This window comes from Lissotriton vulgaris, chromosome 6, assembly GCF_964263255.1.
Source record: "Lissotriton vulgaris chromosome 6, aLisVul1.2, whole genome shotgun sequence".
Classification (NCBI taxonomy): domain Eukaryota; kingdom Metazoa; phylum Chordata; class Amphibia; order Caudata; family Salamandridae; genus Lissotriton; species Lissotriton vulgaris.
Window position 1 is genome coordinate 1,234,664,422 of NC_141694.1, and position 25,091 is coordinate 1,234,689,512.

At 49.0% G+C, this 25,091-nt stretch overlaps 1 protein-coding gene across 1 annotated transcript in view; it reads right to left on the reverse strand.

Moving 5' to 3' along the window:
• Positions 1-25,091, reverse strand: part of LOC147708676 (E3 ubiquitin ligase TRAF3IP2-like) — a 264,726-nt gene that overhangs the window by 41,056 nt on the left and 198,579 nt on the right. The window contains exon 6 of the mRNA XM_086927333.1: positions 23,570-23,638. Within this exon, the coding sequence (XP_086783459.1) occupies positions 23,570-23,638 (69 nt within the window). The remainder of the gene's footprint in view (positions 1-23,569; positions 23,639-25,091) is intronic.

Genomic DNA, 25,091 nt, shown 5'->3' on the forward strand with positions numbered 1-25,091 from the left:
ACAGGGCCTTGCACCTCTCCCTACCTCATGCACATCACTCCCCTGCTGGACACCTGGAGGGCACATCCTCTGAGCAGGTGAGGTGCGGGAGTTCTCCTGTGTATTGCGACCCTGACTACCTGGCATACGTCGCACTGTTCATTGAAGGGCCCAGTTAGAGGCAATCTGTCCTCTGCCAGCTGAGACAAAGCAGGTACACGTGGCGCACTAGCCATCTCTACAACGACTCCTCAGTCACTCACTAGCCCATACCTCTGGAACTGTTGAGGAATGGGCGCACCCAGGAGATGACAGGCACCAAAGCAGAGAAGGACTCAACGGCGCCCCCAATAGACAACCCTGTCGCTGCGATGTGGGGCAAGACTGGCGCGATGGCCTCTGGGAAGATAGCCTCACAGACTGGAGGAGACTCGCCCCCTGTCACCCAGGCTTTTATGGCTACTTCAGAGCTTAAAACTGAGATAGCCTCCTTACGCACAGAAGTCCACTCTTGTGTCCGGGAGCTTAAGAAGGAGGTCACGGACCTCGGGGAAAGAGTGGATGGCCTAGAGAAGACCGTGGATGCCTGAACCGAGGATCAAGAACAACTCTGGCAGCGCCTGGCTACCCTGAAGGTGCAGCATATCGAGTTGCAACTGAAACCGGAGGACTTGGAAAATCGGAGTCGCCGGAACAATCTCCACATCCAAGGGGTACCTCTCGGGCGGAGGGGAATGATATCATGACATACATGGCGGAGCTCCTCCACGAGGTTTGGGGAGACGAAGATGCCTCACTGCTGGCCCTGGATCGGGCCCATCGGGTCTCCGGCCACGCTGGCAGATAAGGTATTCTACCAGACATCATGACCCGGGTCCACTTCTTTACAGAAAAAGAGGCTGTACTCAAGGCATCCCACGCCAAGCCGGACCTCACCTACAATGGAGCCAAGAATCAGATCTATCAGGATCTAGAACCCACTACCCTACGGAGACGTCAAGACTTTAGACCTGTGACGGATAAACTCCAAAGTCTGAATATTCCATACCAATGGGGCCACCCATTCGCGCTCATTTTTCAGTGGGAGTCCAAGCACCGAATGGTGAGATCCTTTAAAGAGGCGGCACAGCTTCTTCACCTCTCCACAATGCTGCCTGCTAGCCCTACACAACTCCCCCCTCTCGCATGAGCCCCTGCCAAGCCATCATGGTCTACAGTTCGCCCTTTCCGCCGCTCCCCACATCCTGATGAGCAACCGTCCTCACAAGCCAAAAATGACATCATTCAACATATTAGGTCCCTAGAAGGGGAACGATCTGCAGCTGACTCCCGGGCCTCCTTCACCTTGACTGACTGGAGCAACACATCAGCAAATGGCAGAGTACAACGACCTCAGAAATTGTCTCGGAGTCCTGTGGAGTTGGCACCCAGCCCCTAGAATCGACCATACCCCAGCTCCCTACCGGCAGTGTTGTTGGTGCTGGGCTACCCACCCAGATAACTCCGCGAGCAGCTGATGACACGTCACCCAACCTGTTCTTGGGAGAGTGACTTCGCTGGTAACACCCGAGCATTTTGGTCTCAGCTGGCCCACGACTGGAACAGGACATTGTGGCCCGGTTGGCTAATGTTGGTTATGTATTCTTTGTCTCTACCTATCGGTTCTCTTTTCTCCTCTTCTTCCTACTTTCTACCAGACAGTGCCCCCCCTTTTGATAGGAGCGACAAGCCCCTGCTTCTCCCCCCCCAACTACTCCACCTTGCTCTATTCATTGGCATGACGGACAGATCCAGGCTTTAACACACGCATGGCTACTGCCTGCCCCCTGAAGATCTTATCCCTTAATGCAGGGGTACTCATAGTACGGCCCGCGGGCCGGTGGCGGCCCAGCAAGCCCTCCTTGGCGGCCCGCGGACCTTACAGACATGTGCCAGTTTAAAAAAAATAATAATTCTCGAGTGTCAGTAAACACAGTGGCGGTCCGTCCATTGGGGGCGTTGGGGCGTTGCCCCACTAGCCATGGACGACCGCACTTGCATTGAAAGCCAAGAGTTTTGATCTGTGCTGTCTGCAGCTGTCAGCTCAGCTCAGCTGATGAAAAAATATATCCGAGCGCACTGTGCGCTACCAGCCCCGGGACAAGCCTGACACAATCGGGCATCGTAGGAAGTGGGCCGTGGCCGGGGGGCGGGGCTGCAGTGGAGAGAGTGACAGGCAACGCACGCACAGGCAGAGTGAGAATAGCTGAGACAGTATATCAGTAATGCGCATATGGGATCCAGGAGTAGTAAAAACTTCGACTGGCCCGCGCATGCGCAAAGTAGACCTTCCCTCCCCCCCCTCTCGAGACACAGGGCACAGTCAGGCAGGGACCCGGGGCCCCGGTCTCATAAATGGGCAGAATGTATCCTGCTCGTAGCCCAATCCTGGCGCAGTGTTGCTTTAACGCTGCGCCAGGATTGGCTGCTGCAGCAGGATGTGTCCGTGTGTTGGTGTTTGCTGCTCTGCTGAGGGGCTGCACTGTATGGCCAATCACCATATGGCTATCCAGCCATGTCGAGGTGATTGGCCATTTTCTACGCTGTCTGGAACGTCACCGCGCGTGGTGAAACCCGGCCAGAACACCAGAACAACTCAAGTAAAGAAAGTGAAAGTGCAGAGTCTGTGGAGAGTCACGAAGACAAGATGCGTGACCACCAGTCGCCCTGACCTTCGTCGTGTGCTCGCAGCTCGCCAGTCCGGAGTCTGACGGTAAATAAATATTATATTGCCCTTTCGCTGCCCTTTCAGCTGGTCAATTGGGTCGTTACATCCAATACAAGAGAACAAAGAAAGGGTACCCACAAAGTAATGTTACAGTGTAATTGACCCGTTTACATCATTTCTGCTATTAGATCTATTGTAATACACTATACACATATATAATATCTCGACCCTCCGTGTGCTTCTAAACTCCCCTAGTGGGGCACGTACACGTCTCACATTACACATTTATCTTGTGCTGTTTTACACCTCGGTCGGTCCTCCAGCTCTGTGATATACACCACAGAGCTTCAACAAACATCCCATAACTGAGACAATCAGAGGTTTCATAAAGCACCTGTCCTGTGCACTGATCCGCCATACAAACTCATAGCTAGCCACTGAAACATCCCCGGGTTCACACAATGAACCTCTGTGTACTGACCGAACAGACCAGTGACCACACGCCATGGATTCCAGGAGGACTGAACATCCAAAGAGCCCTCAAAAGCTACCTGTTTGTACCTGTGTGCACACTGCGGTCTTTCCGTACCGAGACATCCACTGAGCTCTCTCAATGCTCGTCAACCTCACCTACAAAGTACAGATATGTGCCGTACCCAAGCTGCTCCGTTCACAAGAATGTACGGACGTAAACATACACAAGGTCACACATCAACTGTACACGTTGGTATTCCAGTATTGAGACAGATATCCACCGAGGTCTCAAAATACTTCCCTTTTCCCTCCTCACGTCCACTTGCTAAGGTGTGTGTATAGAATTCACAGAAGGCACCTCCACGCTGATTGGCCCTTTCACTCTCATCTATTATTGTGGCATTGGCACTGGCAGGGCTCTTCCATTCTGTCTCTAGGTTGAAATTCTTAGTTTACTTTCAATATATTTCTGAATCATCCACAAAATTCAACTCAATCAAAAGCTGTAGCCTGCCCAGTTAGTTGTATCTCAGTTCCAAGCCATCCACTCCTGCCATAAAACGTAGTGAATGAACTGTGTTTTAATTGCAAGCTGAAGAAACAGTTGAATGCTCAGGAGATTGGCATGCTTGCTTGCAGAGACTCATGTGTATCTGTGTGGGGCAGTGCTATTCTGGCTGTACCGTGGCGCTCAGCGAGTGTTTTGCCTAGTGCTGAGTTTGTGATAGGTGTGATAGGCCCTGGTGGGAGTCTTGGGATGGATGAGAGTGGGAATGGAAATATAAGGTTCGAGGGTTTATATTTATTTATTTTTAGAAATATTTTCCGTTTTATACAGCGCGAACTCGGCCAATGGACCGGTATTGGTGGGTTTATGTCAACACGACACCACCAGTTACATTACACAAGGTCAGATTTTGTAAAAAAGACACGGAGAGATTAAAGTGATTTACTCACAATCACAGGATGTTGAGCTGATGTCAGGACTGAAACCTGTTTCCTCAATTACAAAGTCGGCAGCTCTGGGGTATAGCGCCTCGTCATCTCCGCAATAGTGTGTCTGCTTCTAAGTTAGGTGCTCGCCGCTAATCATTTGATCAGCTGCAAGTTATGGCCAGAAGGCAGAGGGTTCAAAAGTTGTAGCATTCCTCCCCACCCCCAGGATTCATCGGAGGAGGGTGGGAGACGGACCTCCGCAGCCGCTGGCACAAGCACCCAAGTGTTGCATCGGCCTGAAATTTGGGTGAGAACTTGAAGTCAGTGACAACAAACGATTTGGAGCACAATGCTTGACGTATCGTGATTAGTGATCTAAAAACATGGTGTACGTGTTCCAGGTGAGGTGAGTTTGCACATTCTTACAAGGGTAGTTCTGGCAACAGACAGAAGCGTGCACTCTCTGATGTCCTCTGCTGCAGGTGGCAACAGTTATCTCTTAAAAGTCAATCACTCACACCCTTGCATGTCCTGTACAACAGTACAAGCTTGAACATTTGACTAGCAAGCGAGAGGTGGATGTCAAGGGATGGCTGAGAGCTGTCACTGCCGCTGTTGCAGCAGGCATAGGGAAGGCAGATGGCACAAGCATTCCAAGGGCAGGAGTGTGAGGAAAAATAAGAGGCAGAGAAGGGGGTACACTAACCAAGAGGAGAGGCAGGAGTCAGGAGCAAGATGGAAGGAGGCAGGAGGCGGCTGTTTGTCTGACAGTTATTTGTCCGCATTATAAAAGTGCAGTACGACAATGTTACGCCCCACCACTTTCAAATGTCACCATCCGCCACTGTAAACACCACCGGTTGCAGCAGCCTGGACTAAGAGAGGCTCTGCTCTCTGGGGGCTGAGAGATTACAGCCATAGAGTGGAGCTGCAGGGGCTTCAGAAGAGGTGAAACAGAACAAAGACTCATTAAAAAGTTAATGGTCTTTAAAGACGTGTGAAATGCTCCGGCGCGGCTGTGCGCGCACCAGGCAAGCTGTCTCATCCCGGGCTGACAAGGGGGTGGCAGGGGCATAACACAGGCCCCCCGCAGTCCCCGCATTGCGGGGTGCCCAGGGGCCCCATCAGTGAGCCAGCAGGCACCACGCACCCGTCAGGTATTATTTAAGAATTAAAAGGTTTCGCACATCGCCGTCGTTCTTTTCACCAGCAGCCTGCACCCAGGTATACTTGTGTCCGCTCAGGCATGTACACCCTGCTTGGCACTATGATGTGGTAGGAGTAGCTCCATTCAAGAAAACAGTGCGAGTCTGGTGCACAGAGTTATTGTTTTTTAATGACATGTCAATCATTTCGTGGCACTGGTAAGGTAACGGCGTGTTTTAGCATTTTTTCCAGGCTCTCCGGTGGAAAATCTTGACAGGGTTTTACAGACTTGTTCCCAAAAGCAGTTTACGGCAGTACGTGCAATGAGGCTTCTTCCAGTCTGCCACAATTTCCTTTCTATTACTGTGCTTTTGTTAAGAACTTCAGTGTATGTCGTCTTTAACCAGCAAATGTTAAACGTTGTGCCAAGTACATCTGCACTTGAAAGAATTACTTAAATAACGTGCTTCGCAACAGGAACCAAACTGCCAACTACAACTCTGAACACTCTTTTTCTTATCACGGTGCCGGACACAGGCACAGGGAAAGTGGGTGGCCGGAGTGTGCGTGTGCTGCTGACCAGCCTTTACATTGCTGTCAGAGCACGACTTGCAGAGTTGCTAAAATGCATATTTTTAATTTTACCAGCCTTGCTGCCCTTTGCCCCCAAGAAGGCATTGCTGGGGCTTGGCAGGCTCCCGGGAGGGAAAGTCAGGGGAGGGAGAGAGAGGGAGGGGGAGAGAGAGGGATAGTCAGGGGAGGGCGATGGAGGGAGAGAGGGAGAGTCAGGGGAGGGCGATGGAGGGAGAGAGAGGGATAGTCAGGGGAGGGTGAGGGAGGGGGAGAGAGGGAGAATCAGGGTAGGGCGAAGTAGGAAGCGAGTCAGGGGAGGGTGAGGGAGGGGGAGAGAGGGAGAATCAGGGGAGGGCGAGGTAGGAAGAGAGTCAGGGGAGGGTGAGGGAGGGGGAGAGAGGGAGAATCAGGGGAGGGCGAGGTAGGAAGAGAGTCAGGGGAGGGCGAGGGAGAGACAGGGAGGGAGAGTCAGGGGAGGGCGAGGGAGGGAGAGACAGAGGGTGGGAGAGCGAGGCTGGAGGGAGAGTGAGGGAGAGCCAAGGCGAGGGAGGGAGAGCCAGGGCGAGGGAGGGATGGAGAGTGAGGGGAGGGTGAGAGAGGGAGAGAGACAGGGGAGGGCAAAGGAGGGAGAGGGAGGGAGAGAGTCAGGGAAGGGAGAGAGTCAGGGGAGTGAGAGAGGGAGAGTCAGGGGAGAGTGAAGGAGGAAGGGGGAGGGCGAGTCAGGGGAGGGAGAGAGGGAGAGAAGGGGGAGGGAGGAAGGCAGAAGTAGGAATGGAGAGAGAGGTAGGGAGACAGCGGGAGGGAGAGATGGAGGGAGACAGCGAGAGAGAGGGAGGGAGACAGCGAGAGAGAGGGAGACAGCGAGAGAGAGGGAGACAGCGAGAGAGGGAGACAGGGAGGGAAGGAAAAGGAGGAAGGGAGGAAGACAGAGAGCAGGAGGGAGGGAGACGGAGGGAGGGAGACAGAGAGAGAGAGACGGAGGGATGCAGAGGGAGGGAGACAGAGAGCGAAAGACAGAGAGAGGGGGAGGGGGAGGGAGACAGAGGGAGGAAGAGGGAGGGATGGAGACAGGGATGAAGACAGAGGGAGGGATGGAGACAGAGGGTGAGAAGGAGGGAGACAAAGGAAGAGGGAGGGCGACAGAGGGAGGGAGGGAGACCAAGGGAGGGAGGGAGACCAAGGGAGGGAGGATGAGAAAGAGAGAGAGGGAGGGAGAAAGAGAGAGGGAGGGAGACACAGAAAGGGAGGGAGACAAAAAGGGAGGGAGACGGGGAGGGAGACAGGGAGGGAGGGAGGTATAGAGGGAGGGAGACAGGGAGGGAGGTATGGAGGGAGGGAGAGAGGGAGGGGAGGATACAGGGAAGGAGAGAGAGGGAGGGAGGGAGACAGAGAGAGGGAGGGAGACAGAGAGAGGGAGGGAGTCATAGAGGGAGGGAGGAAGGGAGACATGGAGGGAGGGAGACAGGGAGGGAGACAGAAAGGGAAGGAGGTAGACAGAGAGGGAAGGAGACCGAGAGGAAGGGAGACAGAGAGGGAGGTATGGAGGGAGGGAGACGGGGAGGGAGGGAGACAGGGAGGGAGGGAGACAGGGAGGGAGGGAGACAGGGAGGGAGGGAGACAGGCAGGGAGGGAGACAGGGAGGGAGACAGTGAGGGAGGGAGACAGGGAAGAAGGGAGAGAGAGGGAGGGAGGGAGACAGAGAGAGGGAGGGAGACAGAGAGAGGGAGGGAGACAGAGAGAGGGAGGGAGACAGGGAGGGCGGGAGGGAGGGAGACAGAGAGGGAGGGAGACAGAGGGAGGGAGACAGGGAGGGAGACAGGCAGGGAGGGAGACAGGCAGGGAGGGAGACAGGGAGGGAGACAGTGAGGGAGGGAGACAGGGAAGAAGGGAGAGAGGGAGGGAGGGAGACAGAGAGAGGGAGGGAGACAGAGAGAGGGAGGGAGACAGGGAGGGCGGGAGGGAGGGAGACAGAGAGGGAGGGAGACAGAGGGAGGGAGATGGAGAGAGGGAAGAGGGAGAGAAAGATAGGGAGGGAGGGAGAGGAAGAGAGATAGGGAGAGAGAGAGATATCTGTGTATGCTGGATCTGGTGAGTCAGTGGACGAAGACGTCTGCTGCAGGGGCCTGTGTTCAACCTCATGGTCACAGGTTTTTTTTTGCTCTAGCCCCGCCCCCTCTCTCACTGACCCCGCCCCCACCGGTGCGGCCCTCGGCCGCAAACCACACTGTAAATTTGGCCCCTGTGAGAAAGTTTGTGAGTACCCATGCCTTAATGTTAAGGGACTTAACTCCCCCAACAAATGACATCAAATATGGCGCTACTTACTACAGCATAACCCAGACACCATATTACTCCAAGAGACTAACCTCCTAAAAGATGATATCCCTCGCATGGCCCAACCTAGAAAGCCTTTTCAATTCTGGGCTAGGGCGCCCACTAAAACGGCTGGGGTGGCTATCCTATGACGATCAGGCATCAGACAGGGGAAATCTAGGGTCTTACGCAGTCTGGATGGCCGCTTTCTCGGGGCTGGGGTCCGGATTGGGCAGCGCCTCTTTACCCTGTGTAATGTGTATGCACTCAACCAGGCATAAGACTCCTATCTCCGGACGGTCTTGAGGGAGCGCGTCCCGCAGGACGACCCCTCACTAATCACAGGGGGAGACTTCAACATGGCATTGGACCCTAAAATGGATCGCAGCGAAGCCTCCGCTCAGGGGACGGGGGCAATGTCTTCGACCCTCGGAAAGCAAATAATGGGCCTCGGTTTACTGAACTCTTGGCACTATCATTCCCCTGAGTCACGCGAATACTCGTACTACTCCCACGTACACCCCTCATACTTGTGCATAGATTATATTTTTATCTCTCAAACCTTGATCAGCGGCACCCTCTTGGCATCCATGTCTGTCATCTCGATCTCCGATCACGCTCACCTCCAACTAATCCTGCAGGATCCGGCCGCTTGCTCCCCCTGTACCCCACGATGGCGTCTGTGGGTTCCAGCAGATTTAGCAAGCATACGGGCAGCCATCGACTCATTTTTTGCGATCAATGACATTCCCGAAACCCCCTTCCCTGTAGTATGGGATGCAGTCAAGGCCACGATCCGCGGCCATATCACATCTCTTGCAATTGCACGAGCACGTGAGGCCCGCCTCCTGGAGGACAGCCTTTCCAAAGACATAAGGAATTGGAGAGACAGGACCAGGAGCACCCACACTCGCACACAAACGCCGCCTCACTAATCTTAGGGGGAAACTCCGCTCACTCAGTACCAACAAGGTTGAGAGAGCCCTTTTAACGTTGAAACAGCGATACTTTGAGTGGGGGGACAAGGTGGGTAATGTCTTGGCCAGATGCTTGCGAGCGCGTATCGCAAAAGCGCACATACCCAGTGCCCAGGCCGCGGATGGTGAGAGGGTCACTAGAGTTGGCCAAACGCAAAGCCTTCCAGGCATACTATTCAGCCCTATACACTGCGGATGAACCGTTCCCGGACCGGGTGAAAGTTATCCTAGACAAATGGCCCTGGACCCCAATTAACCCCTATCATGCCCAGCAGCTTGAGGAGCCCCTCACACAAGAGGAACTGACAAGTGCGCGGAAGGACCTCCCCCAGGGAAAATCGCCAGGCCCGGATGGCCTTCCATTGGCTTTCTATCGCTTGTTACTGCCGCAACTCCAGCCTACCTTCTAAGGCTGTTCAACTCCTTTTCCGACAAGGAAGGTCCGTCGACCTCTATGGGAATGGCAGAAATAGCCCTCATCCCCAAACCAGGCAAAGACCCTGCCCTGTGCTCCTCCTTCCGACCCATATCCCTTTTGAACACAGACCTCAAAATCTACACAAAAATACTGGCAAGGTGCCTCGACCCACACATGCCTGGACTTATAGAGCCGGACCAGGTCGGCCTCATTCAAAATTGCCAGGGAGCGGACAATGTGCGCAGAATTGTCCATCTTGTGGGGAAGGCAAAGCATTGGGGCATATCGGCCTAGCCTTTTATCGCTCGACGCGGAGAAGTCATTCGACCGAGTTGACTGGACCTTCCTACGCGCTGTGCTGAACAAAATCAGGCTAGACCAGAACATGGTAGCTAGAATCATGGACCCCTACCTCTCTCCGCAGGCTCGGGTGCGAGTCAATGGCCAACTCACACACCCCATCTCCATACACAGGGGTACGCGGCAGGGCTGACCCCTGTCCCCTCTGCTGTTCGCCCTTATGGTAGAACCTCTGGCCGTGATGATTAGACAGGATACAGAAATACATGGCATCCTCCTTGCAGGTCAACAAAACAAAGTGGTGCTCTTTGCTGATGACCTTATCCTTATACTATCTCACCTGCATGTCTCCCTCCCGGCGCTACACTCTTGGCTGCAGTCCTTTGAGCTGGCCTCTGGTCTCAAAATCAAACATGAGAAGTCCTGGGCCCTGAATCTTATGATCTCTGAAGAGGAGATACCAGCACTGCAAGCCCTTGTCCCCTATCAGTGGGCCACTAGCTCCATTCGATATTTGGGGCTACAGTTGACCCCCTCGCTTGACACATGGTCCCAAACGAATTGGCGGGAGTGTAGGAGAACCGTCTTAAAAGATCTGAGAGGGTGGAGGAACCTGACTCTCTCCTGGCTGGGCCGTCTGAATGCTGTCAAAATGTTGGTGCTCCCAAAAATTCTGTACCTGTTCCAGTGCCTACCCACCCCATCCCACAGCATCAGATACAGAGCATTCAGCGAGACATCACCGAATTCATTTGGGGTGGGAGTAGACCACAAATCTCCAACAAAGTTCTTATGCTCCCGCGAGAATAGGGAGGGCTAGCATGCCCAAACCTACTGGAATACTACTGGACCTCTCATCTTCGCATCATTTCTGAGTGGACAGCGTTTGAGAGTGAAAAGGTCTGGTTCCATATGGACAGGACGGTCACCGGACGAGCCATTTGGAACCTTTCTTGGCTTCATCGGGCTGCATGCTCCCACAGTGCTTACATTGCTGTGCCCACCGAGACAGTGCTGGACATCTGGGACAGAGTAGCCGTCCCTAAGGGACTCACGATCTTCCTTTCTCCTCACACCCCCCTTGCAGGCAACCCATTATTCCCGCCAGCTCTTAACCCGCAAGTGTTCTCTAAATGGCTGGAGGGAGGGTGCAGAACAATCCGAGATTTATATACCGGGGACACGCTCAAAACCATCACCCAATGCAAAGAAGAGTTTCAGCTCCCGGAGACAGCTAGGGTCCAATATGCTCAGCTTCGCCACTGGCTTTCCACGCTCAAGATGCAAAATGCCACCACATGCCCATTTACCCCCTTTGAGCGACTGGTACATTCCTTTGACGATTCAAAGGGACTTATCTCTTGGACCTGCCAGATTCTGCAGCACCCCCCACTGGTAACCACTCACCCGTACCAATGCCAATGGCAGTCGACGTCCTCCGCTGAAATTACACCTGTCCAGTGGAATCGTTTGTGGCGCAACATACTGAAGGTCTACCGCAGCATAGCACAACGAGAAACTGCGTATAAAATCATGACGCACTGGTATTATACGTCCCCCCGATTGCACAGGATATTCCCCAACTCCTCCCCGCTGAGCTGGAGATGCTCGAAAGCTCCCGGGGACTTTATTCACATTTGGTGGCCTTGCCAGCTCCTGACCCTGCTCTGGAAAGAGGTTCTTAGTCATATAAAGGAGGTACTTGGCTTCCCTATGCCTGAATCTACAGCCACGGTTCTTCTAGTCCTTAAGCCCGACAACTTGAGAGCGCTCACACATAATGATTGGCACATTGCTCTCCATATGCCAGGAGCCGCTAAACAACTCACAGCACTAAATTGGATAAGAGCAGCGACCCCACCCATTGCTGCTTGGTTCGTGTGCCTATGGCATGTAATGACTGTGGAACTATTCACAGCGCGCCTGCAATCCCGTGAAATTCGCTTCACCCAAATATGGCAACCTTTGGTTAAATATCACCCGTGCTTCCCCTAATTTACGCAGCCGGCTCTGCATAGGGTTGTAGGCCTTGTGCTGTGTATACATAGACCCTTCCTTTGGTCTCTGTACGGCAAAAAAAATAAACCAGATTTAAAAAAAAAAAAAACAAGGGGTTAAAAGACAGGAAACTGTGATGAGGGGAGAAAGCAGGGATGAAAAAGAAACTCCAGGGGTAAGATAAAGATTAGATAGGAAGTGTAGGCTGGTGTAAGAAAGTGGCAGCAGGTGGAATCAAGCCTAAGCAGTTTTGGAATTCAGCAACCCCAGCATTGGGAAGACCTGGCGACGGGCTCCTAGGAAAAACAGTGGCCTCCCAAACTCTTTTTTTTTCATTTAGCACTGAATACAAAGTTGTGGGAGAAAAATAACTGGAGGTCAAAAACAGCTCAAAACCTAAGACAATTGCTTATAGAAGCAATGCACAAGAGCACTAGGCCTGCTGACCTGAAAGTGTCAGTGCCGAAGAGGTGTTGCCTACATGGTGCATGGGCTGAGAGTTCACAGAGCCGAGTCCGGGTGATATGGCACCCAGCGTGACAGTATTAGCAAACCCATGGATCTTCTCAAAATATTTTACAATCACCTCAGAAAACGTTTTCTTGATGTGATTTACTGGAGCCCTAACATGCAAATAATCGATAGGGCTAGGACACAATATAGCTCACCTGGTGTATCTCTGCAGACTATAATTGTAACTGAGCGAAGGTAAGGCTTAGTTAGGGATTAGTCGCTTTTAATGTAATGCCTAATTGATGTATCCTGTCTTTTGTTCTAGCCCGGTGATCTATGCTAGCCTGGTGTGGAATATTGAGTGTTATGGATTGTGTGATGTCATTAGGGTGATTGTTCTGTCCCTGTCATTTGGAGTGTATGTCTTCAGCTGGGGTCTGAACTTGTTACATTATAGCTCCTGGTGGGGTTCCCTTACGTCTACCTTGCTATTCACTGAAGTAACTGGACATGTAACTGCCTGCTTCCTTAGTGTCCTTAGCAACCTGCAAACCCAAATGTAATACACTATGAGCCAAGGAGTTACATGGGTGTCTATTATACTGTATTCATGGTATCAAGACTCATTGTCCCCATAGGATACTTATAACTAACACAATATACAGTATATGCACCAGTGGAGTACAAAACACAATTGCTATTTTCAATAATGATGCTTGAAGAAAACTTAAACATGGGCTCAATTCAGCTAAACCTTGTGAATCCATTAAGTATGAGAATCCATTTAAGGGAGCATTAATATGGATGAGAGTGGGAACCCCATTTCAGATCTTGGCCTCGAGCATCGACAAAGACGGTGGATATGCCCTCCTTCCTGGACACTAAGACGGTTCCCCCATCGTCCTTGCCTGTGTCTATGCCCCTCATATGGACCAAGTCTAATATTGGTTCTCCCTATCCTTACAGATGGTGCAATGAGCCGCTTCACCTTGGGTCGTGGGTGGGGATTTAAACTGTGTGTGAGATACTGTACTTGACAGACCCTTCTCTCACTTCCACAGGGCCCTAAGGTGTCGAACGCTGAAGACCTGGTACATTGGCTCACCCACTGGACCCTCACAGATGCTTGGCGCCTCCGCAATCCCAGCCTTACTGTATTTTCTTTCTACCCAACCCCTCCACGATCTGTATGCATGTCACACTTTTGTCCCACATGGCGCATGCAGCTTGAGACTCTTGAAGAGGTGACATTCTGCTTCTCGATGCATTCAGTGATCACTTAGTTCGTTGACTACTAGAGCCACAGAATGAGAGGCGCAGCGCAAGCAAGAGGCGCAGATAAAAGGTTTAGACGACTCTCTAGAATCCCTTGAGAAGGTGCAATTGGGTCTGTGCACTGTACATCTCCCCCTAGCGCAGGCACGCACTTATCAGGCGGATCCTTTGTTGCACTAATCTTAAGGCATATATGGAGCACACACAGTTCGAGGCAGGGAAACCCAGTGCCTTACTAGCCTAGCTGGTGAGACAAGATCAAACCCAGCACCCCATCACGTCCATCAGAGCAGGTCTGACTCACTACGCCTCATAGACCAGAAGATTCTCTCTGACTTTATAACTCATTACCAGGGCCTGTACACATCCTCTAATCCCACAGCGGGGTCCTCAGTGGCTCGCTACCTTGAAAGTGTCCCCTTGGCACGCATCACCCATAAGCAGCAGCTGGCTTTCTATACCCTGATCTCTACAGATGAAATTAGAGAACCATTCGTTCACTGGTCACCCGTAAAACTCCTGGCCTATATGGACTCCCTTTTTTTACAGTACAGCTGCGGACATGCTAGCACTGTGTCTAAAAAAAATGTACAATGCTGCGCTTGACCAGGGGACCCTTCCCGCTGCATTGCATGAAGCGGCTTTAGTTTCTATCCTTAAGCCGGGGAAAGACCCCGCAAACCCACAATCCTACCGAACGCTGGTGATATTAAACACGGAGTATAACATTTTGAGTCGGCTCCTGGCGGACAAACTCACCCATCTTTTCACCCAGACCAAAATGGCTTATTATCTGGATACAGCACATCTATAAATATTTGCTGTATGTTTCGGGTCATGCAGTTCGACCCATATCTGCATGCCTTCTATTGGACCTGGATAAGGCCTTTGATTTGTTATACTGGATATTCCGGTTTACCCTCCCTCATCGTTATGGCTTTGGTGGTTGGCTGATTTGTCTTATTCAACTGCTTTATGCGCAACCCGTGATGCGGCTGCCTATTGGTCGGTATATATCTGATGTTCTCTCAATTCAGAGAGGTATGCAGGAACGCAGTTAACTCTACCCTCTTCTCTTCGGCTTGGTGATAGAATCTGTAGCGATAAGGCTGCGCCTGGGTGGAGAGGTTTGGGGTATTTTACTGGGTGACAGAACACAAGCTGTCTCCCTTAATGCAGACAATATGCTTTTATGCTTATGTCATGTCTCTGTGGCCTGGCGGAACATAAATCTGCCCTACAGGAGTTTTATGCAGTCTGGGGTTGCATGTAAACTGTAAACTCATGCCTCTTTCCACTTTGCCTGCATGCACCTGCAGTTCAGCAAGCTCAGGCCAATATATAGGCCCTGCAAGCCCCACACCTTTTGCTACCTAGGAATACACGTTTATCGTTCGAAAGGGGACCTACATGATTAACAAATGATGTGCACAGTCACAACCCTCCAAGGGTAGATACCCTTCTGGTGCTCTTTACCCATGTCACTGGCTGGTATGATTACTCTGTCTAAAATGATTATGCTTCATCGACTACTTTGCTAACCTTCCTCTTTATCTTCCCGCCAAATTCCTCCACCACCTACATTTGTTGCTTGGCAAGCTAATTTGGAATAAGAGTCAGTGCTGGGTAGCACTAGCAAAACTCCAGCGCACTCCTGAGTATGGTTAACTGGGCGCCCCTAACTTTGAGTATTATTACCTTGCCTCCCAGCTAAAGTGGTTGACCCGCAGGCTGGCTGCGAACCAGTTTGATGACACCATCTCTGCGGACAGGGCATGGATTCTTAACAGAAGTGCTTCGAACTTTCTGCTCAGTAGTCTCCTTTCCACGCCCCTCCCCCAGGCATGTGGAGTAGCTCATCAATGTTACAGGCGAGCCCTGTGTATCCCTCTCCTTATGCACGAATGATACTGCTGTAAGGATTGCAACACCTCAAAACTCATGAGGCCCTCGCCCATATTCGTCAGTGGCGTGCGCTGGATTTCAAAACCTAGGAGATCTCTTTCACCTTGATCCCTTCTGACTCACTAATGGGTGTTTTTAGATTGTCCAGAGGCCACTTCATAGCACATAAGTCACTATTACATGTGCTGCGCCATTACTGCCAGATTACCACTAATGAACAACCAACGTGTCGCAAATAGAAGCTACACAGCCCAGGTATATAAACAAGATATCTTTATTGAGGCTTGTTTCCAGGACAGATGAGTAGGAAAAAATAGGAAGATAAAGCGTAGCGCCACCAGGAGCAGCCTCCCTGCTACTCAGCCTGCATTCATCAACTGACGCTCCACACACACACACACAGGCACCCAAGCATTCTATGAGGTCATCACACATTACAGCTAGGCAGTAGGGAAGAGACAAGAAGTAGTTTATGACACATCCCCTTTCCTTAGGGAACTAAAAGCAGAAGAGTAGTACAAGAGTATAAACGGCAGAGTAGGAATATCATTATGAACACTCCAGAAGAAAAGATGGAAGAAACATTCTAGAGTATACACAAATGAAATGTACATACAAAATACCAGAACATACGATATACATGCATCCATGCCCCATCCCCCGCCCTTAGGGAAGAACAAAAAAAAAAAAAAGAATTGCGAGGGCATAACTTTGGAACACGCACTGTCCCCACAACCTCCCCGTAAAAAGGTACACTCTTATGCTTGAGAGTATAACTTGGGCGCAAACTGCCCCCACAACCTACATCAAAACACAATTAGAGCACTAACCGCTCCCACAATGTCCCCAAAAATGGGTACACTCAATACTAGAAAATAGACTGGGCGCTATCTGCACCCACAACTTAAAAACTGAAACAGAACAGCACACACCACTCCCACAACCTCCCCGTAACTGGGTACACTCAGTACTTAAAAATGGACTGGAGCACTGACCACTCTCACCACCTCACCCTAAGTGGGTACATTCTAAGCTTGGAAATGAAACTGTAACTGTAATAGGTGTACATGGAAGGGTACATCATACTCAACCTCCCTATAACAGGGTGCACTATAGGGTGAACATCACCCCCCAAAAAGAATAGGGTCACCAAGCGCCCCCACAATCTAACACAAAAGGAAAAAACACTTCCCGATGAACCAGCACTGGGGCCCTAACCGCTCCACAACCTCCTAAAAACAAAACCACTTACGCCCAGAAGGAGGAAAAAAAAACAAGTCTGTATCACAAACGCACCCTATACAACCACTCAAGGAGAAATACATAGATCATTACAAAACATGTCAAGCATTACAATAAGTAGCAAAGGAAGAAAATAAAAACAAGAAAAGTCTTATATCTGGTGAGCGATCTCTCACCCGAGGACCTCATCCCAAAATGCATCTCTCAGCATATAACGTTCTGCTCCTACACAGTAGACAACAGGATCATGGTCTTTTTTTATGTGGTGACAGAATATTTACTAACAAGAACACTGTATATACAGTTAAGAAGTAGGAGAACCAACTCCCTGATGGCTCAAACGAAGTCTCTTGGATGACCAAAACTAAACACTGTAGAGCATGAGAAAGAAGAGAGAACTTATAAAACTGTGGTGCGTCGTTACGACGATGTTCCTATTTACTATATTGAAACAAACATCCCAAAAAAAAACATGGTTGGCAAAGCGTGGGGAAGTGTGGCTCAATGGTTAGAGCCGCAGACCCTGATGCATAGGTCTGGCCCGGGACCAGGGTTCAATTCCCGTCTCTGTGGGTCTTGGGGGGTTAATTTCCTCGGACCTGATAATTCTCGCCTCGGTGCCTATTCTAATCATGGGTCCCACTCTGCAACTCTGGGCAATAGCTTGCTTAATCTCCACAACGGCCCCAACAGCGCTGGGATGCCTGGCTTCACCTTGGGGGTGCCCAGGAGTGGGCATTTCACAGGGAAAAGCCAGGAAGGGTTCCACAGCGGTATGCATACAGCGCCAAGACACCTCAGGGTATAAGTGCGCCATACAAGTACAAATTCATTTCAAATTAATTCAAAGCTTGTAAAAACATAGTTGGTAAAGCGTGTAAAAACATGGTTGGTAAAGTGTGTGCCAGACTGGAACTGCCAAGAACATTGCCAGTCACAAGATGGCGGCACGCACCGGTGACGCTGCACCGGATGGCTCCCGGCATCACTGTGCTCCCCAAACGTCCATAACAGCAGGAAACCTTGCAAGGCAGCACAAGTCAGGAAGATGGAATGGAGAGATGCCAGAAGAACTGGAATCAGGTAGGAATGCGTGCGCTCTGCTCTGTATGCGCAGGCTGTGCACAGCTCGTGACGAGTTTGAATGGGTGACAACAGTTCAACTGCCATTGTACAACTGTAACCAATTAAGGCAACAAAATCGGCAAGAAAGTACTCACAGTTAGTGAATAATACCCCGCTACATGGTCTGTGACTGCCGGCCACCCCCGCCTTAACATGCATACAACAGTTACACATTTACAGACCACAACAGAATTTCTTTGGAAGTTAGGGGGTCTCGAGCTCGAGACCCCCCAGCCGTATTTATTAAAATATGAAACAAAATTAAAAAATGTAATAAAATAACTTTTACATAATTATTAAATGCAAACTTCAGACATTAGATTTACATCCATTTTAGACAAGTATGATGGGCTAACCTTAACAAATGTCTAATACAGCGTGGTCCCTAACCGAATCTAACAACCTGAAATCAATTTTGCATTCTAATAATTTCTGGTCCTATGGCAAGGTCGCTAACCGGTGTCAAATCCTTTTACCATCTACGCTCTCAAGTCCGAGATGCGCATGCGCAGTCCGGGCCCGTTTTCCCTTGTGCGCTTCGTGAACTCCATTTAACCATAACAGGAGGGCCCTTACACTCGTGCCCCTTGATGACGTCTTAGTGTATGTGAGGGGTGGCTACCAGCCTGAGGAAAGCGTGACTCCCTCCCCCGCACCCTTCCAAGCGACGGATATCCTGCCCCCGAAGTTCTGGGAGAGACCAGTGGCCCCTCCCCCTGGGCGGCCCCTTTTGTGAATGGGACCGCCCCCCCCTAAGGACCTTAAATTGTTGCTCACCAATTATGACCTTACCGCCAGACCCAAATAATAAATACGACATTACTGATCTAAGAGGGGAAAAAAGGCCTAAGGAAAAAAGAGTTAATGTCACAGCAAAACATACCCAGAAAACATATACATATTATATACATATTAACATTGCCTGTAAACGTGGAAAAAGGCCTAAGGAAGAAAACTTTATTCTTACGACATTGCATAGCATTACACCGTATACCTACCAGTGTCTTTACCAGAATTCTGCTACAAGGGGATGGCGGGTGGGGAAAATTAACGGCCCCACAGCGGGGCGAGGAGCGAGCCTGGGAAGCGCGGGCGCAAAGAGAACACTTCCCGCGCTCCCCAGGCTCTTAACCCCTCCTATGCCGCGGTCCCGCCCCCTCGACCCGGAAGCGCAAAACTGCTTCCGGGTCAACGGGCGGGACGCGTGAACCAACCAGGACTGGCGGAAGGGGGGGGGCAGGCCCAGCCATGTGTGCGTGGGGGCCAATCGGCCCCCCTTTCCTGTAGTCTCTTACTGAAGTATGTATGCGGTGCCGATTTTCCCCACAACGCGTCGCTCCCTTTCCATTGGGGTGCAGAGGAGTAAACAATTCAGTATCCTCAGCATTCACTCCAGTAGCCTCTCTCCACAGGCTTAAGACAAACATGAAAACACAGCAGGATGCGCCAAGCACGGAAACGTTAAATTCATTGCCCCTCTGGAAAACTCAGGCTTAAATTGTTTATAGACCACCAGATGCATACTTTTTTTTTACCAATTGTAACGCCTCACAGGGGTGTCAGTTTTCCCAGCACACGTTGCTGCTGCCAATTCTCCAGCACAAGTTGCTACTACCAATACAAAACAGTAGCTTATCTCACGCCTGTAGTAAAGACAATGCGGCAGGAGCAACTCATCCAAGGCAGCAGGATGGCAGCAATCTCCACAGTAGCTGTCAGAAGAGCAGTAGTAGAAGGTAAAACACGATGGGCTGCAGGCTGTCCTGTTGATGAGGGACACTGGTGGGGCTGACCAGGACGTCGCTTTGCGTTTCTTTTTCCTTCAGCTTTCATTTAATAAGTTCCAATGTCTTTAGTAGGGTCCTTGGTGCCAGTAGAGGGATACACAGTCTTCTTTCCTCAAAGCATAGGTCCTTTCAAATCGTTGCCAAATTGTCACAAATAGAAGATACACAGGCCAGTGTATAAATAAGATATCTTTATTGCGGTTTGATTCCAGGCTAGATGAGTAGGAGAAGATAGGAAGATAAAGGGTCGCCCCACCAGAAGCAGCCTTACTGCTGCTCAGCCTGCATTCACCAACTGACGCTTCACACACACACACAGCACCCAAGCATTCTATGAGGTCATCACACATTCCAGCTGAGCAGTAGGGAAGAGACAAGAAGTAGTTGATGACACAACGCATGACGTGCTTCAGATGCTTTGTTCTCAAGGCAATGGCCGCCATTTAATGCAATGGATTGCCTCCTCATTGCGTCTCACACTTTGACACCTCCGGCTGCCTTACTTGTCGCATTGTAGAAGGAGCTGGGGAGAGTATTCAGCGATGTGGAGTGGAAGCAGGTCCCTGTGCACCCATCTACAGTGACTAGGATTATCGTCTGACGCTCATATAATTTTACATGATATCCAGGGCTTATATGACCCCAGAGAAAATAAACACTCTTTTTCTGGGAGCCGACTCCTCTTGCCCACGTTGCCACCACATCAGTGCTGGACTGCAACACATAATCGGTGATGCACGAACTACCGCACTTTCTGGACTGAAGTTACTAACCAACACTGTGACTCTTCTGCGCAGTCAGACCGCCAAAGAATAAATGCATGTGCCTTTGGAATATGCCTACCCCTCATAAAACTGAAGCCTGGCAGTTGGGGCTCATCGCATGGGCAGGGGCAGGGGCAGTGGATGCACTGCTCCATTGTGAAGAAGTTTGTGTACTTCGCAAATATCTGCTGTGGATGAGTTGGGATGCTTTCCTTGAGGCGTTCAGTGCCCAGCACGATAAAGTTCTCCCGCCAAGTTGTCCCCCCACGGCTGGCGACTACTAGCATTACTGCACAAAGTGCTCTGACCACTTCTGCATCGTTTGCCTTGAGGATGCGAGAGATAGCTGGACAGACACTACTCCTCCCCACTATTGTTGTATGTTGTGCCCGCAGTTCCATGAATAAACACTTATGCTCATCGCCTCATCCTGCTCAACAGTGGCACATGTGAAAGTGGCACAGATCCCCTGACAATACTCCATACATACTAATCCTATACTTACTTCCCGACATGCTTGGCTGCCCCCTGCTTCCTCTAGTGCAAGTTACACAGACATACCTTCTGAGTTACCTTGCCGTCCTTCCCGATAGTTCCCCTAGCTGTTCCTGATTACTGTTCGTATCATAATTCTTGCTTCATCGTCGCACTGGCTCTGGACTCTATTGCACGAACATACTGATTACTTTCATTGCATTGTCCTGGTCTGTCTTTGCCATTTCTTAGCTATGCTGTGATTTTCTATCTGAGTGTACGGAGCACTGTATTTACTGTTATTTTTTATGAAGTTAATAAAAGATTAAAAGAATGATAACCGTTAAGTACAAGAAACAGCATGTATGGAAATAAAGAATAAATGTTCACAAAAACTAAATATTGCACGAAGTTCTAGAGTCATTTATAATCAAAATTGAAAATAGCAACTGTGGTTAGTATTGAGAGGTAGATAAGAGTAATCAGTTAAGTCTCCCTGCGCTTCAGCATGAGAGGAGGATGAGGGGCTCCCTTGCCTTGGGGCAGTAAGGAAGCTTAGGAGGCAAAAAGTGCAGGGATTAGACAAAAGTACATTTTAAATGGTGGCAGATAGCATCTGCAATTTATCCCCAAACAGGCCAAAAACATCAGAGCCTAAAGTTTCTTTTTATTTTGTTTTTATAAATCTGTTTATCGGAAACATGTGCACATCATAACATTTCCCAATTAAAATTTCTGGTACTTGAAGTGGTGGAAAAACGTGAAGGAAGGAACAATAACCAATTTCTTTTGCAAAGGGAAAACCATTGGATTTATAGGTTGGGGTCCTTGAAGCCAAATGGCCTCAACGAGCGGGTTGAACTGGCATGCTATCTATAATTTGATTTTATGACTTACAATTTGGAAGGGGCATTTCTGCCCATATACTTGGTTAATAATGGTGGTTTGACTGTGTAAATATTATCAATGTTACTATTGAAAACCATACATATACCATAAGACACGATGTTGGGGACAATCCTTCATTTCACCACATATAACCATATAACTGCATCGAATTTCAACAAGAAATTTCAGATTTTGACAAATCGCGGTCTCTATGTCCTCTTGTTCGCAATAAGATCCTTTTGTTCGTAATTAGATTTAGATTTTTATTTTTTTCCCGAACAGTTTTTAACATTGCCGGTAACATTTTTAATTCACATTGTGAAGCGACATTCCGAATCTATTGAACACGAGAGTCTGTCATCTAGACTCTCAGCGGAAGTATTCTCTCACTTTCTATAATCACATGACGTGAACACGGAAGTAACGCTCAGTAAGATACTGATGCTACCAGGGTCCTGGCACCAGGAGACGAACACACCGTCGGAGACAGACGGAACCATAAGATTATGGTTCAGAACGAACACGAAATCCAGGTGGGTTAGCCACAGCCCGAAAGAGGCACAGAATGCGTCGCGCTTTCGTAGTGTCGCACGTTTAAATGTGAAAACCCAGCTACAATAGCACTAATATAATGCGTGTAAACTTTTTTCATTCAGAAACCTCTTGATAATCCCCGAACTACACGTAAGTGCATCACCCTTATTTCACGTTCTTTTCAAAACGGACTAGCACCGCGCACATTTTTCGAGCACTGATATTCATGAATGTTCACGGGCATGGTTACACAAACACATGCAGCATGTTTTGAAACAGAATTAATGAGGACATGGTTTATAGTGAAATGTATACAATTTCGTGGGTAATGATTATGATTATGGTTATGTTTGTATTTTCAACAGTTTTTGCTCCCTGAGGAAGGACATTTATAGTCCGAAATGCATTGGAGCTTGTAAAAAGGAGGATTCTGTAACAAAAGTAAAATGAATGAAAAGAAAGTATGATAAACTATTGTGATGATAAGAATCACAAAAGGAAAAATCATAAACAATAAAAGAAGATAACAAAGAATCCATAGTGGAGTCTTCATTGTCGAAGAACCAATACAGAGTGCCTGTTGGGGTTGTGACCAGTGACCCATTGGTCACACAGTTAGCTAGTGTATAGAGGACGCCTATGACGGAAGGCGTCACCCGACAGCAGCACCTCAATTCAAAAAATAACATTCAACATAAGAAACTGTTAAAAATCATAGCTGTGCATCTATCCCATCCTTTAAGTGCTTAGTGTTATAACAGGATAGAGGGGTTATGTTCAGGCAGAGCAAACCTACTACACTCACCTACTCATAGTTTAGTGTAGCCTCAAAGTTATTGGTAGCCAGAGAGGTTGTTTGAACGGAAAAACAACATGACTTTTAGCTGTTTAGTTACTGTACACAATTTGACACACCGTGTGGTAAAGTCACATTATGAAGGTTACATTTTCTAATTGTGAGGATAGGATCCAAATGTTATAATTTTATTGGATTTGTTTTCTTGAATTGTTATTAAATATTGCACTTGCATTATATATACCACAAATTCTTGTAGCCTGTTTTCCGTTACACACATTATTTTTGTGGGCAATTTTCTATTCTTAGCACAGCACTTGTGATTTCTGACCTGCAGCCACTTAGTCTCAGAGGTACCTACTTAGCCACAAAGGATTGTTTTAGCTAATAATGTAGACACAAAGTCTCAATGCAGCATGTAGACATAAGAAAGATAAACACATAACCAGATAACACAAATGCAGATAAAGAAGATTTGTAAACAATACACTTGTCCATCACTTACGTCACAGAGGTAGCGCTCCATCCACTTGATGTTGTCAATGCCCCGTAGAGTGCCCTCAAACATGTCCATCTGAAAGAAAGTTAAGGTCTGAAATGTAACTGTGGATCACTTGGCACCTTAGAGTTGTATGTTATTGCTCCACTAGGGTGTTAGTAAGAGCATATGGTTGCAATTGAAAAAATATAAAAATAATTACATAGCGGTGACACACACAATAACAGTGTCACAACACTTCATTTGTAGCAATAATAGTACAGGGGTTTCATTTGCCACATTCAGTAGTATGAATATGCCTTCAAGAATTCAGTAGCGATGAACACGGGCTTAGCAATGTTGCCGAGCGGTTCTGTTTCTCACATATAAACAGATGCCACCCTTAAGAAATCAACCACTTTGGCACAGGTCCTCATTAGAACAGCATTTTAATAGCAATGGGTATGAATATGAACAGCCCTTCTAACCAGAAATATATAAAATACTAAACAACATTTCCCACAAAATGACTTCAAGTTACTTTTTAAGTCCTTCAAGAAAGGTCATGTTGCTCACAGCTCTAAGAAGGATACTCTTGGGGCTTCATTTAGAGGTTGGATGACACGGTTATCCAATAAAAAACGCAGAAATGCTTCTTCTGCCAAATCTGCTGTTCCCCACTCCATTTCTAATTGGCGGAACTGCAGGGTTTTCACTGGCAAAGTATCAACTGTCTCTGGCAGTGTAAACCCTTGAACTAGCTGCCTATCAGACAGTAGGCAGCCAGATCAGTCACAGCGACCCAGGCCACCTCAGTGTGAGTGTGTGCGGGGGGTGACTGTTAACCCGTTTACCACGGCGAACATTCCGCCACGGTGTTGGCGTTTGACGGAGTGGGCGGGGCTGCGTCAGCCAACGGTCGTGTGCAGCACCCAGCAGGTAGTGCTCGCGTTGGCTGTTGCCCGACGCGAGCACGGAAGGGGTTAATAGATTTTCCTTACCTGAGACAGTATATGAGGAATCACCGTTCCAGGCAGGGAAAACAAACAATGGCCCTGACATGCAGGGAGAAATATCAATGGGCCTCAGTGCCACTGATTTCTGTTTTATTGAAAAACTCCTTCTTTGGGAGTTTGTCTTTGTAAAAACAAAACGTTTGCTAAGCAGGCCTGAAAAGAAGCAGCACCCGTTTGGCAAATGTGTCTACTTTTAGTACAACCACCACACCGGAAGTAAGGAAAATCTGTGTTCTCCTAGCTGGGTGCAATGGAGACTTGTACATGAGTGGGAGAGAAGGATGAAACAAGGTTGTTCATTTTCTTTTCAAGGAGAGTTCTCTTTTGATATTGAACCAAAGTGAGTAGTCAGTTGGTGAGAGTTGGAGTGTGAATGACAAAAGTGCCATTCTTAGATATGAGCTAGTTTAATGCCGGTTCCAAAAAGGATGAATTTATTCTTTGTCAAAGTTAGCTTTATTAAGCAAAGGTCTTAGCTCATGGACATTGCTGCCACAACTGTAATTGGAGAATTCTCTTCACACTTTTATTCA